General features: G+C 35.5%; 2 protein-coding genes across 2 annotated transcripts in view; both read left to right on the top strand.

The window, feature by feature from the left end:
- The window catches only part of LOC129439020 (protein NLRC3-like), a 47,986-nt gene extending 41,932 nt beyond the window's left edge, over nucleotides 1-6,054 (top strand). The window contains exons 7-9 of the mRNA XM_073865710.1: nucleotides 2,277-2,450; nucleotides 4,905-5,078; nucleotides 5,877-6,054. Of these exons, the coding sequence (XP_073721811.1) occupies nucleotides 2,277-2,450; nucleotides 4,905-5,078; nucleotides 5,877-6,054 (526 nt within the window). The remainder of the gene's footprint in view (nucleotides 1-2,276; nucleotides 2,451-4,904; nucleotides 5,079-5,876) is intronic.
- The window catches only part of LOC141363164 (NLR family CARD domain-containing protein 3-like), a 169,742-nt gene that overhangs the window by 87,296 nt on the left and 70,046 nt on the right, over nucleotides 1-12,400 (top strand). The window contains exons 7-8 of the mRNA XM_073865743.1: nucleotides 7,479-7,652; nucleotides 8,082-8,255. Of these exons, the coding sequence (XP_073721844.1) occupies nucleotides 7,479-7,652; nucleotides 8,082-8,255 (348 nt within the window). The remainder of the gene's footprint in view (nucleotides 1-7,478; nucleotides 7,653-8,081; nucleotides 8,256-12,400) is intronic.

The raw sequence follows: 12,400 nt of genomic DNA, 5'->3' as shown, positions 1-12,400 counted from the left end.
GAGCCAAGCGTTCCGTGATGTCGAGGATAACGGAATGCGTGATCGGATTTTAATTCCTGATGAACCTCGCGTCAATCATATCATTGTAACCATGCAATTAGTTAATCTGGTCGGGACTTTGTAGTGTTTGTCCAGAGAAGATTTGTTACTTCCGGGTGGATACTCAGCTTTACTCAGAGAAGATCGAGCTGCGGTGGGGTTAGTTCACATCAAGTCACAGCATCTAATGGAGACACCGCATAGGAAGGCAGAGCGGTAGATGTAATGCAACACATTTTAAACTACAGATAAGGAAAGAGCCATCAAAGTGCTCAGGTTAAGAAAAGAAAAAAAGATGAGGAGAAATGTACAGAAGATTAAAGTATGTATACTGATATATAATGAATTATAATATATTATTATGTAGCTTATTCAATTACACACAGAACAGTATTATTATTTTTTTCTGTCCAACTAGCTTATATAACATGGACTACCCATTAAAGTTATGGGATCACTTTCACTTATTCATATTTTCCCACATATAATAGAAAATTCATTAAAACAAAGAAAAATAACAACAAAGAACATAATGAAGGCAATACTATGACTGAAAACAACCCAAAATAAGTCAAAACAGAAACATTTACTGGTGGTAATTTTTGATAATAGTTTATAAATCTATAAAGGAATTAAATGTGTTAGTTTAATGCAAGGTTATAATAGATCTTAGTTAAGATAAGGTTAAGAAAATATTAGGCTACTTTTATAAAATAATGTATATAAAAAAGATAAAACCACTGCTTATATATTTTCAAGTATTATTATACATTAAATAATAGAAATTAAACTTGACATTTACAGAAATATTGTACTTTTTTGAATGTTAAAATAGCTCTGCGGCCCCCCGATGAAATGTCTGTCTTAGAAATGGCCCCAAGCCAGTTTGAGTTTGAGACCCCTGCTTTAAGGTAATAACATAGTTTAATATGGAGAAAGGATAGACTGTTCCTTTAAGTAAAAGTAAAGTTACTGGTATAAAAGTCTTAAGTCATTTTAACTTTACTCAGAGTAAAAGTTACTTTTTTACAGCGGGGAGAGGTGGAGGATTCTAGTATAGTTCAAAAAGGACAGGGAATATAAATTTCAAACTAGCTGTTTTTAATTGTAGGAACATCTTTACAATAAAAGTGCAATAACAAAAAGTTAATAAAATAAAAAGCTTTTTTAAACTAAGAAACATTTATGGAATTGTTAAATAAATGGAATTGTTTACAGGTGAGTTATGCACTTTTGAAGCAAAAATAATATGAGGTCAGCAGCTAGTAAATACAATCACTATAGTAAGGTTGTAGTTGATGTATTGCTGGTAACATATATTATTTTATTTTATTAAAATATATACCTAGTTTAAATGAGCATATAATGAGATGAGTGCCATGTCTATATACTTTTATCCTTTACACGTTTATTGTATTCTAGCTTCCCTGACCTGTGTACCTGAATGTCTTTCAATCTCTCTCTCTCTCTCTCTCTCTCTCTCTCTCTCTCTCTCTCTCTCTCTCTCTCTCTCTCTCTCTCTCTCTCTCTCTCTCTCTGCAATGTCTAATGACCTGCGCATTCTCGAGAACATCTTAAGTTGTGTTTGACTTGACGCAAAGCTGCTAGACCTCCGAAGTCACTGCGCATGGTATTAAAAACGCGTTGTGCAAATGAACGGTAAAAACCTGTTCCGCAATTCCGTACTCAAGAGCACGAATCCTACCTCAATGGCCAGGGGTTTCTTTCATAAGAATTGAATTGAGGGTCTCCATTAGCGCGCACTTGTCTCGTCCGTCTCCATGGTTCTTTTTGCACGTTCCCCCGCCCATCAATTAATCATCTGTGGCGCGTCTATTACATTTTTTTATATTTTTTACTCAGTAACGGATATGATTTAAAATATAGAAAAGTAAAATTCTTTTAACATAACATACTTAAGTAAAAGTAAAAGTACAGATTTTAAAAACTCAATTACAGTAACGTGAGTAAATGTAATTCGTTACTTTCCACCTCTGCACATTGTAGATAATTTGTTTATAAAGTAAAAGTAACTTACATAAGTAATGAATTTAAAGTAATGGAGCAACAGAAATAAAGTTAATTTAGCTTATTGTAAAAAATTAAACCTGGATCAAATAAAATGTAACAGTTTTGTGCAACAGCGTTATTGAATATGAACCAATAATTAAAATAGATTATAGAATATCTTCATGTTGTTTCAAACTCACATGTTGGTTTTTTTTATTTCTCTACAGGTTGAGCTGGTGTGAAATCACAGATGAAGGTTGGGTTGCTCTGACTTCAGCTCTGAGATCAAACCCATCACACCTGAGAGATCTGGATCTGTCTCAGAATAAACTCACAGATTCAGGAGTGAAGCTGATCTCTGATGTACTGAAGAATCCTGACTGTAAACTACAGAAACTGAAGTAAGATCATCTCTAATAATGACTTGAATATACTCTCATAATCATGTTAATTATTAATGTATTTTCACATAAACCCCATTGATGGTTCAGTGACACATTTTCAGCTCAAACTATCAGGTTCAGGATCTTTGTACAACACTCATAAGGTTAAATATCATTATAGTTGTGTGCTAAACAACCTGAAGAGTCAACAAAAATACATTAATATAAAAACTAAATCTATTAAAATGTAAATCGAACGAATCAGCAGCAGATATATCAGTTGATCTGAGTGATCTTACTAGAGTTTATTTAGTAACTACAGTATATTTCACAGGTATGTAGAGTCTGAACCAAGATGACATTTAAAACTAATACACAATTATCTTCAAATCAATATTGACTGTAAACTGAAGATACTGAAGTAAGATTGTGATCTGATGCTCAGACAGAAATCACATATAGATTATAGTGAGACTATATAGAGATCATAACATCTGTAATGGATTTATTGGATTTTAATCTCAGTAAAAGATTTTATAACGGAAGTTGAGTTTATTCATCTCAACACTAAATGTTACGGAAAGGTACAAACATAAAAGATTAAAATTCAGTTATGATGAGAAAAAATAAAATGTTATCTAAATCAGACCATTAATATAAACAAAAACTGATAAAGTGCATTTACTTGTACAGTGGGGCAAAAAAGTATTTAGTCAACCACCAATTGTGCAAGTTCTCCCACTTAAAAAGATGAGAGGGGCCTGTAATTTTCATCATAGGTACACTTCAACTATGAGAGACAAAATGAGGAAAAAAATCCAGAAAATCACATTGTCTGATTTTTTAAGAATTTATTTGCAATTTATGGTGGAAAATAAGTATTTGGTCAATAACAAAAAAGCAAGATTTCTTTCTCTCACAGACCTGTAACTTCTTCTTTAAGAGGATCCTCTGTCCTCCACTTGTTACCTGTATTAATGGCACCTGTTTGAACTTGTTAGCAGTATAAAAGACACCCGTGCACAACCTAAAACAGTCAGAATGCAAACTCAACTATGGCCAAGACCAAAGAGCTGTCAAAGGACACCAGAAACAAAATTGTAGACCTGCACCAGGCTGGGAAGACTGAATCTGCAATAGGTAAGCAGCTTGGTGTGAAGAAGTCAACTGTGAGAGCAATTATTAGAAAATGTAAGACATACAAGAACACTGATAATCTCCCTCGATCTGGGGCTCCACGCAAGATCTCATCCCGTAGGGTAAAAATTATCACCAGAATGGTGAGCAAAAATCCCAGAACCACATGGGGGGACCTAGTGAATGACCTGCAGAGAGCTGGGACCAAAGTAACAAAGGCTACCATCAGTAACACACTATGCAGCCAGGGACTCAATTCCTGCAGTGCCAGATGTGTCCACCTACTTAAGCCAGTACATGTCCGGACCTGTCTGAAGTTTGCTAGAGAGCATTTGGATGATCCAGAAGAAGAGTGGGAGAATGTCATATGGTCAGATGAAACCAAAACATAACTTTTTGGTAGAAACTCAACTTCTTGTGTTTGGAGGAGAAAGATGCTGAGTTGCATCCAAAGAACACCATACCTACTGTGAAGCATGGGGGTGGAAACCAAGCATGGGGGTGGAAACCTCATGCTTTGGGGCTGTTTTTCTGCAAAGGGATCAGGACGACTGATCCGAGTTAAGGAAAGAATGAATGGGGCCATGTATCGTGAGATTTTGACTCAAAACCTCCTTTCGTCAGCAAGGGCATTGAAGATGAAATGTGGCTGGGTCTTTCAGTATGGCAGTGATCCCAAACATACCGCCCGGGCAAAGAAGGAGTGGTTTCGTAAGAATAATTTCAAGGTCCTGGAGTGGCCTAGCCATTCTCCAGATCTCAACCCCATAGAAAATCTTTGGAGGGAGTTGAAAATCTGAGTTGCCCAGCGACAGCCCTAAAACATCACTGCTCTAGAGGAGATCTGCATGGAGGAATGGGCCAAACTACCAGCAACAGTGTGTAAAAACCTTGTGGAGACTTACAGAAAACGTTTGATCTCTGTCATTGCCAACAAAGGGTATATAACAAAGTATTGACATAAACTTTTGTTATTGACCAAATACTTATTTTTCACCATAATTTACAAATAAATTCTTTAAAAAATCAGACAATGTGATTTTCTGGATTTTTTTTCTCATTTTGTCTCTCATAGTTGACGTGTACCTTTGACAAAAATTACAGGCCTCTATCATCTTTTTAAGTGTGAGAACTTGAACAATTGGTAGCTGACTAAATACTTTTTTGCCCCACTGTAAATCTCACTGATGTGTTTCAGTACAACACAAACACACATAAATGAAACTAAAATGAAAATGTCCATAAACACTAAATAATGACAGGAAGAGAAACAAGTTCAACTCACTGTAGATTTGATCTGTGTGTGAACAAACTGTGTGTCTCTGTTCTCTACAGGTTGTGGAGGTGTAATATCACAGATGAAGGTTGTGTTGCTCTGACTTCAGCTCTGAGATCAAACCCATCACACCTGAGAGATCTGGATCTGACTGGTAATAATCTAAGAGATTCAGGAGTGAAGCTGATCTCTGATGTACTGAAGAATCCTGACTGTAAACTACAGAAACTGGAGTAAGATCATCTCTAATAATGACTTGAATAATATTTTAACATGATTATGAGAGTGTAAAGTATTTTGACATAAACCCCACCAATGGTTCAGTGACACAATTCCAGCTCAAAACTATCAGATTCAGGATCTTTCTACAACACTCATAAGGTTAAATATCATTATAGTTGTGTGATAAACAACCTGAAAATTCAACAAAACTACATGAATACAAAAACTCTATTCAAATGTAACTCCAGTGAATCAGCAGCAGATATATCAGTTGATCTGAGTGATCTTACTAGAGTTTATTTAGTAACTACAATATATTTCACAGGTATGTAAAGTCTGAACCATGAAGACATTTAAAACTAATACATGATTATCTTCAAATCAATATTGACTGTAAACTGAAGATACTGAAGTAAGATTGTGATCTGATGCTCAGACAGAAATCACATATAGATTATAGTGAGACTATATAGAGATCATAACATCTGTAATGGATTTATAGGATTTTAATTCAATCCCTTTATTTGATAACTAAAGTTTCACTTAACATTCATCACAACATTTTAACTCTTACTGAAAGTCACAGTAAGAGAAATGTAAGAGAAAATGTTTTAATGTGTGATTGGAGGAATCAACAGTTAATTTACTTTTAAATCTCACTGATGTGTTTCAGTAAACACAAACACACATAAATACAACTAAAATGAAAATGTTCATAAACACTAAATGATGACAGGAAGAGAAACAAATTCAACTCACTGTAGATTTGATCTGTGTGTGAATAAACTGTGTGTCTCTGTTCTCTACAGGTTGAGTTATTGTGATATCACAGATGAAGGTTGTGTTGCTCTGACTTCAGCTCTGAGATCAAACCCATCACACCTGAGAGATCTGGATCTGTCTCATAATAAACTCACAGATTCAGGAGTGAAGCTGATCTCTGATGTACTGAAGAATCCTGACTGTAAACTACAGCAACTGGTGTAAGATCATCTCTAATAATGATTGAATAATAATTTAACATGATTATGAGAGTCTAATGTATTTTGTCATAAACCCCGCCGATGGTTCAGTGACACAATTTCAGCTCAAACTATCAGGTTCAGGATCTTCGTACAACACTCATAAGGTTAAATATCATTATAGTTGTGTGATAAACAACCTGAAAAGTGAACAAAAATACATGAATACAAAAACTCTATTCAAATGTAACTCCAGTGAATCAGCAGCAGATATATCAGTTGATCTGAGTGATCTTACTAGAGTTTATTTAGTAACTACAGTATATTTCACAGGTATGTAGAGTCTGAACCATGAAGACATTTAAAACTAATACACGATTATCTTCAAATCAATATTGACTGTAAACTGAAGACACTGAAGTCAGATTGTGATCTGATGCTCAGACAGAAATCACATATAGATTATAGTGAGATTATATAGAGATCATAACATCTGAAATAAATGTATAGGTTTTTAATCTCAGTAAAGGATTTTATAACTGAAGTTGATTTCATTCATCACTGCACTAAATGTAACTGAAAGCTACAAACATAAAAGATTAAAATTAAATTATGATGAGAAAAAACAAAATGTTATGTAAATCAGACTGTTAATGTAAACAAAAACTGATAAAGTACATTTCCTTGTAAATCTCACTGATGTGTTTCAGTAAAACACAAACACACATAAATGAAACCAAAATGAAAATGTTCATGAACACTAAATGATGACAAGAAGAGAAACAAGTTCAACTCACTGTAGATTTGATCTGTGTGTGAACAAACTGTGTGTCTCTGTTCTCTACAGGTTGAGTAGTATTGATATCACAGATGAAGGTTGTGTTGCTCTGACTTCAGCTCTGAGATCAAACCCATCACACCTGAGAGATATGGATCTGTCTAATAATAAACTAAGAGATTCAGGAGTGAAGCTGATCTCTGATGTACTGAAGAATCCTGACTGTAAACTAAAGACACTGAAGTAAGATTGTGATCTGATGCTCAGACAGAAATCACATATAGATTATAGTGAGACTATATAGAGATCATAACATCTGTAATGGATTTATAGGATTTTAATCTCAGTAATGATTTTTATAACTGAAATTTGAGTTTATTCATCTCAGCACTAAATGTTACTGAAAGGTACAAACATAAAAGATTAAACATTTAATTATGATGAGAAAAAGTAAAATATTATGTAAATCAGACTGTTAATATAAACATAAACTGATAAAGTGCATTTACTTGTAAATCTCACTGATGTGTTTCAGTAAAACACAAACACACATAAATGAAACTAAAATGAAAATGTCCATAAACACTAAAGGATGACAGAAGAGAAACAAATTCAACTCACTGTAGATTTGATCTGTGTGTGAACAAACTGTGTGTCTCTGTTCTCTACAGGTTGAGTAAGTGTAATATCACAGATGAAGGTTGTGTTGCTCTGACTTCAGCTCTGAGATCAAACCCATCACACCTGAGAGATATGGATCTGTCTAATAATAAACTAAGAGATTCAGGAGTGAAGCTGATCTCTGATGTACTGAAGAATCCTGACTGTAAACTAAAGACACTGAAGTAAGATTGTGATCTGATGCTCAGACAGAAATCACATATAGATTATAGTGAGACTATATAGAGATCATAACATCTGTAATGGATTTATAGGATTTTAATCTCAGTAATGATTTTTATAACTGAAATTTGAGTTTATTCATCTCAGCACTAAATGTTACTGAAAGGTACAAACATAAAAGATTAAACATTTAATTATGATGAGAAAAAGTAAAATGTTATGTAAATCAGACTGTTAATATAAACATAAACTGATAAAGTGCATTTACTTGTAAATCTCACTGATGTGTTTCAGTAAAACACAAACACACATGAATGAAACTAAAATGAAAATGTCCATAAACACTAAATGATGACAGGAAGAGAAACAAATTCATCTCACTGTAGATTTGATCTGTGTGTGAACAAACTGTGTGTCTCTGTTCTCTACAGGTTGTGGAGGTGTGAAATCACAGATGAAGGTTGTGTTGCTCTGACTTCAGCTCTGAGATCAAACCCATCACACCTGAGAGATCTGGATCTGTCTGATAATAAATTAAGAGATTCAGGAGTGAAGCTGATCTCTGATGTACTGAAGAATCCTGACTGTAAACTGGAGAAACTGAAGTAAGATCATCTCTAATTGTCATGACTCCTGGGTGATCGGTGGTTGTGTGTGGGTGTGTGTTTGTTTATTTCCCTGTTGGTGACGGTTCCTCATGTGTTCACTAGCCCCGCCCGCTCGTTTGGTAATTGTTCTGTCACACAAGTCTCGGAGTCAATAGCAAGTTCACAAAGTTTATTTAGAAAAATGGTTAGAGAAAATGGTTAGAGAGAGGGCAGAGCAAAAGTCAGTTCACTTGAGAACACACACGACGACCACCCTCGACTCACTCTGGATGAAATCACTGCATACGGTATGAAGCACACGTGACTGCAGGAGAGAGTGAGCCTGAACTGAGGATAAATAATCCACTCTGATCTTGATCGGAGAACCATCCACGCACACCGCCGATGACAACCAGCACAATTACCTCACGCGACAGAGGATGTGATGCACACTAGAGGTCGACCGATATGTTTTTTCTCTGGCCGATGCCGATTTTTAGAAATCAGGGCAGCCGATGGCCGATATGTTTGGCCGATTTTCTATATGTACATAATAATCAAAATGTTCTCATCATTAGCAGATATTTTAAATGTAAAAATGTCACTATTTAAAGCTCCACTGTGTAGGATCTACTCCCATCAAGCGGTGAAAGTCTATATGACAACCAACTGAATATTACTTTCTAGCCCCCCCCATTCGGAACGCGTTTTAACTCATACGGTGGCCCGGCCGTGTCATGCCAAGGTTAACATGGCTTCCAGTAGCTACAAAGCAAAAGCAATGAAAACTAGAAAATGCACTTCCAGAGGAACCGCAAAAGTGTGCTTGCTCTGGTGCGGTCACTAACGTGATTTGTGAAATGTAAAATTTTAGAATGTTTTTTATCTTGTGCATCCTCGCATTGGAGTCCCAAGTTCATGTACAAAGTTTGGTTTCAATACGTGAAAGCATTCCTGACACACACACACACACACACACACACACACACACAGAAATGTATACAGGCTTGTAACCAGGGGTGTTTCCAGCATTTAAGGACATCCGGGGCTTAGCACAGACCATTTTATGTAAATACAGGGATCACAAGCCTAGAGAACCCGCTCTAGCTAGCCTAGAACCAACTATAACGGCTGTGCTGCACATGTTCAGGGTTCGACATTAAGGCTTGTCCGCTTGTCCGGGACAAGTGGATTTTTTGTAGGACAAGTGTAAGAAAAAATTAGTTGTCCGACTCCTCTATGAAAAATCCCTTGCTCTGCCACTGATTAGCAAAACACAAAAAATACATTATATTATAAAACTTTACCCGGACAAGTGACTTTTGTGCATGGACAAGTGAAACACAAATTTACTTGTCCGAAGGACAAGTTCCTCAAAAAGTTAATGTCAAGCCCTCAGTGTTTTCTTATTAATTTTTTTTTAGAATTGTAATTTAAATAATTTTAATTTTTGAGTGAACAATCCCTTTGAAGTGCCATATTTTCACACACTAGTTTTGTACATAATATACCAAAAATCCTTTAGTACTTAAGATAATCTTAAAAACATGAGACTTAAAGGTGCAGTGTGTATATTTTAGCGGCATCTAGTGGTGAGGTTCCAAATTGCAACCAACAGCTCAGTTCACAGCTCACCCCTCGCTTTTGAAATGCATAGAGAAGCTACGGTAGCCACCACAGGACAAACATGTCATGATTGGAGACAACTTAATAAAAAAGTTTGTCCATTAAGAGCTTCTGTAGAAACATGGGAGCACAAAATGGCGACTTCCATGTAAGGGGACCCTCGGTGTATGTAGATAAAAACGTCTCATTCTAAAGTAATAAAAACATAACGGTTAATTATGAAAGGTGTTTATACACCACTGATAATATAGTTTTGTATATTATTTTGCATTTCTGTCAAGAGATCCTTCCAGAAATTACACACTGCACCTTTAATGTAGGCCAGAGTTCACGTCACCAAAAGCAGCAGATATAAGCTGCATTTTATTGATCATAAGCTCATTTTTAAAATAAGCGATAGGAGAGAGCGACAGCAGCACTGATAGCCTAATATCATTGCATTTCTTTACTATTTATGAATATGATTGTGTGTTGAGCATCTACGACAGGGCTATTCAATTAGTTTGTCATGAGGGCCAGAGATATATCAGTGATGATGACTACATATACATTTAAACATACTCATGTTGTATTTTGAAACTGCATAACAACAAAATCAGTGCATTGTACAATATACTTTTTCTACAAACATGTATTTTCAAACTGCATACAACAAAACTTGTGCATTGTAATATGACCAAGTAGGCTTTATCTACATCCAGACATGTTCGTATTTTGTATTTTAAAACTGCATAACAACATAAGTGCATTGTAAGATACCCGAGTAAGCTTTATTCTACATTTAAAGGGGTAAATAAGAGCCATATCACACTTATTGAGAATTTAACTTATTTACTCACTTAAGTACACATAACCAAAAGTTTATAATATGGAATATAACATTGTTTTATGCAGTTTTTTGTCAATGCTAATTATTTCACGACCTCTATTTAAACTACAACCGCCATTTTAATAACTGGCAAACATTAGGCTAGCTTCTAATAAGAGAAATTATACTTTTAGATTTCGTCAGGGCAGTAAAATCAGGTGTATGTTTGTCAGCGCGATACGCATGCAGTGGTGCAGGTGCTGGGCTGTGAGCGATGGGCGATTAACTTACTATCTGTCTGATTATATAGGCTTCAACGTGGCAAACTCAGCCTAGATTCATGAAGATTTTAACAGAGGTGGAAAGAGTAGCCAAAAACTTTACTGAAGTTAAAGTAAAAGTAACTAAATAAATAATTACTCAAGTAGAAGTAAAAAGTATGCAATGAAAATAATACTCAAGTAGCGAGTTACTAGTTACTCATGAAAAAATAAATCTAGATATATGCACACACACGCACACACACACACACACACGCACACACACACACACACACACACACACACACACACACGCACACACACACACACACACACACACACGCACACACACACACACACACACACACACACACACGCACACACACAGTGCCCTCCATAAGTATCAGAACAATAAAGACAAGATTTTTCTGTTTGATGTGGAGACCAGAAATTGGTAAGATAAATATCAGTATGCCAGAAGTTTAGAATGTCACATTTTATTAACCTTTGTTTATGTTTCAACACATACATGCTTTAACAACAAAGAACAACAGCATTAAATGCTGACTTATGTGTATTGTACACAAATGCACATAAGTGAATCAAACTGATCCTACATATTTTATGCTTTTCATGTGTAAACAATCAGGACACAGCTCAGTGCCCATTAAAAAAAATAATGCGACAGATTCTGTACTTTTGTCTCATGTTCATCTTTTAATGTTTAGACATTTCTTGACTCCACAGCAAACAGAAGAATACTTATGAAGGGCATTTCTACAGTATGTGTAAAACTGCAACATACACCAACAGTATACAGAAAAATGTAGCTTGTAGCTGAAATATCAGACAAGTAAACTGACAACAGTTTTGTATATGTATAAAGTTGGAATCTCCTAAGATGGTCTGAGGACATTGACAGTTTACACTTAGACAAAACTCATGTTTTCTTACGTTGTCATGTCACGTGTGTTTTGTGAGAATCACTTACATCATACAGTACATTAAACAGCGAATCAGACGTCAATCATCGATGGATTTTCTTCAATCTGTGCTACAGTGTTTCTGGAGGTTGCACGCGTTTAACTGTGTCTGACGACGAACAGGTCGGCGGTCGCGCGTATGTAATGGCGGGTACATGTGTGAAGTTTTGCTTTTAGTTAAAAGATTGGTAAATACATTTCCACGTCACCCAACACTGGTTATATTCTGCGTGTTTCTACATAGGTTACGAGTAAAACAGCTTCGGACGATTCCGTGTTTGAAGCGATCTGAACAATTCATTCAAACTGATTCGCGAACCACTTTAAAACATTTGGCCCATTCGCTTTGTAAAGAGTCGACTCAAAAGACTCATTTATTTGCAACACTTTGTAATGAAAACAACTCAAATGAGTCATTAATCCGCGAATGCGCCAGAAACACAAGATAGCAATTTAAAAATAAAATACAAATTTCGTAATTAATTA

This window comes from Misgurnus anguillicaudatus, unplaced genomic scaffold (genome assembly GCF_027580225.2).
Source record: "Misgurnus anguillicaudatus unplaced genomic scaffold, ASM2758022v2 HiC_scaffold_33, whole genome shotgun sequence".
Classification (NCBI taxonomy): Eukaryota; Metazoa; Chordata; class Actinopteri; order Cypriniformes; family Cobitidae; genus Misgurnus; species Misgurnus anguillicaudatus.
The sequence above is the reverse complement of the archived record's forward strand: the minus strand, read 5'-3'. Positions and strand labels throughout refer to the sequence as shown.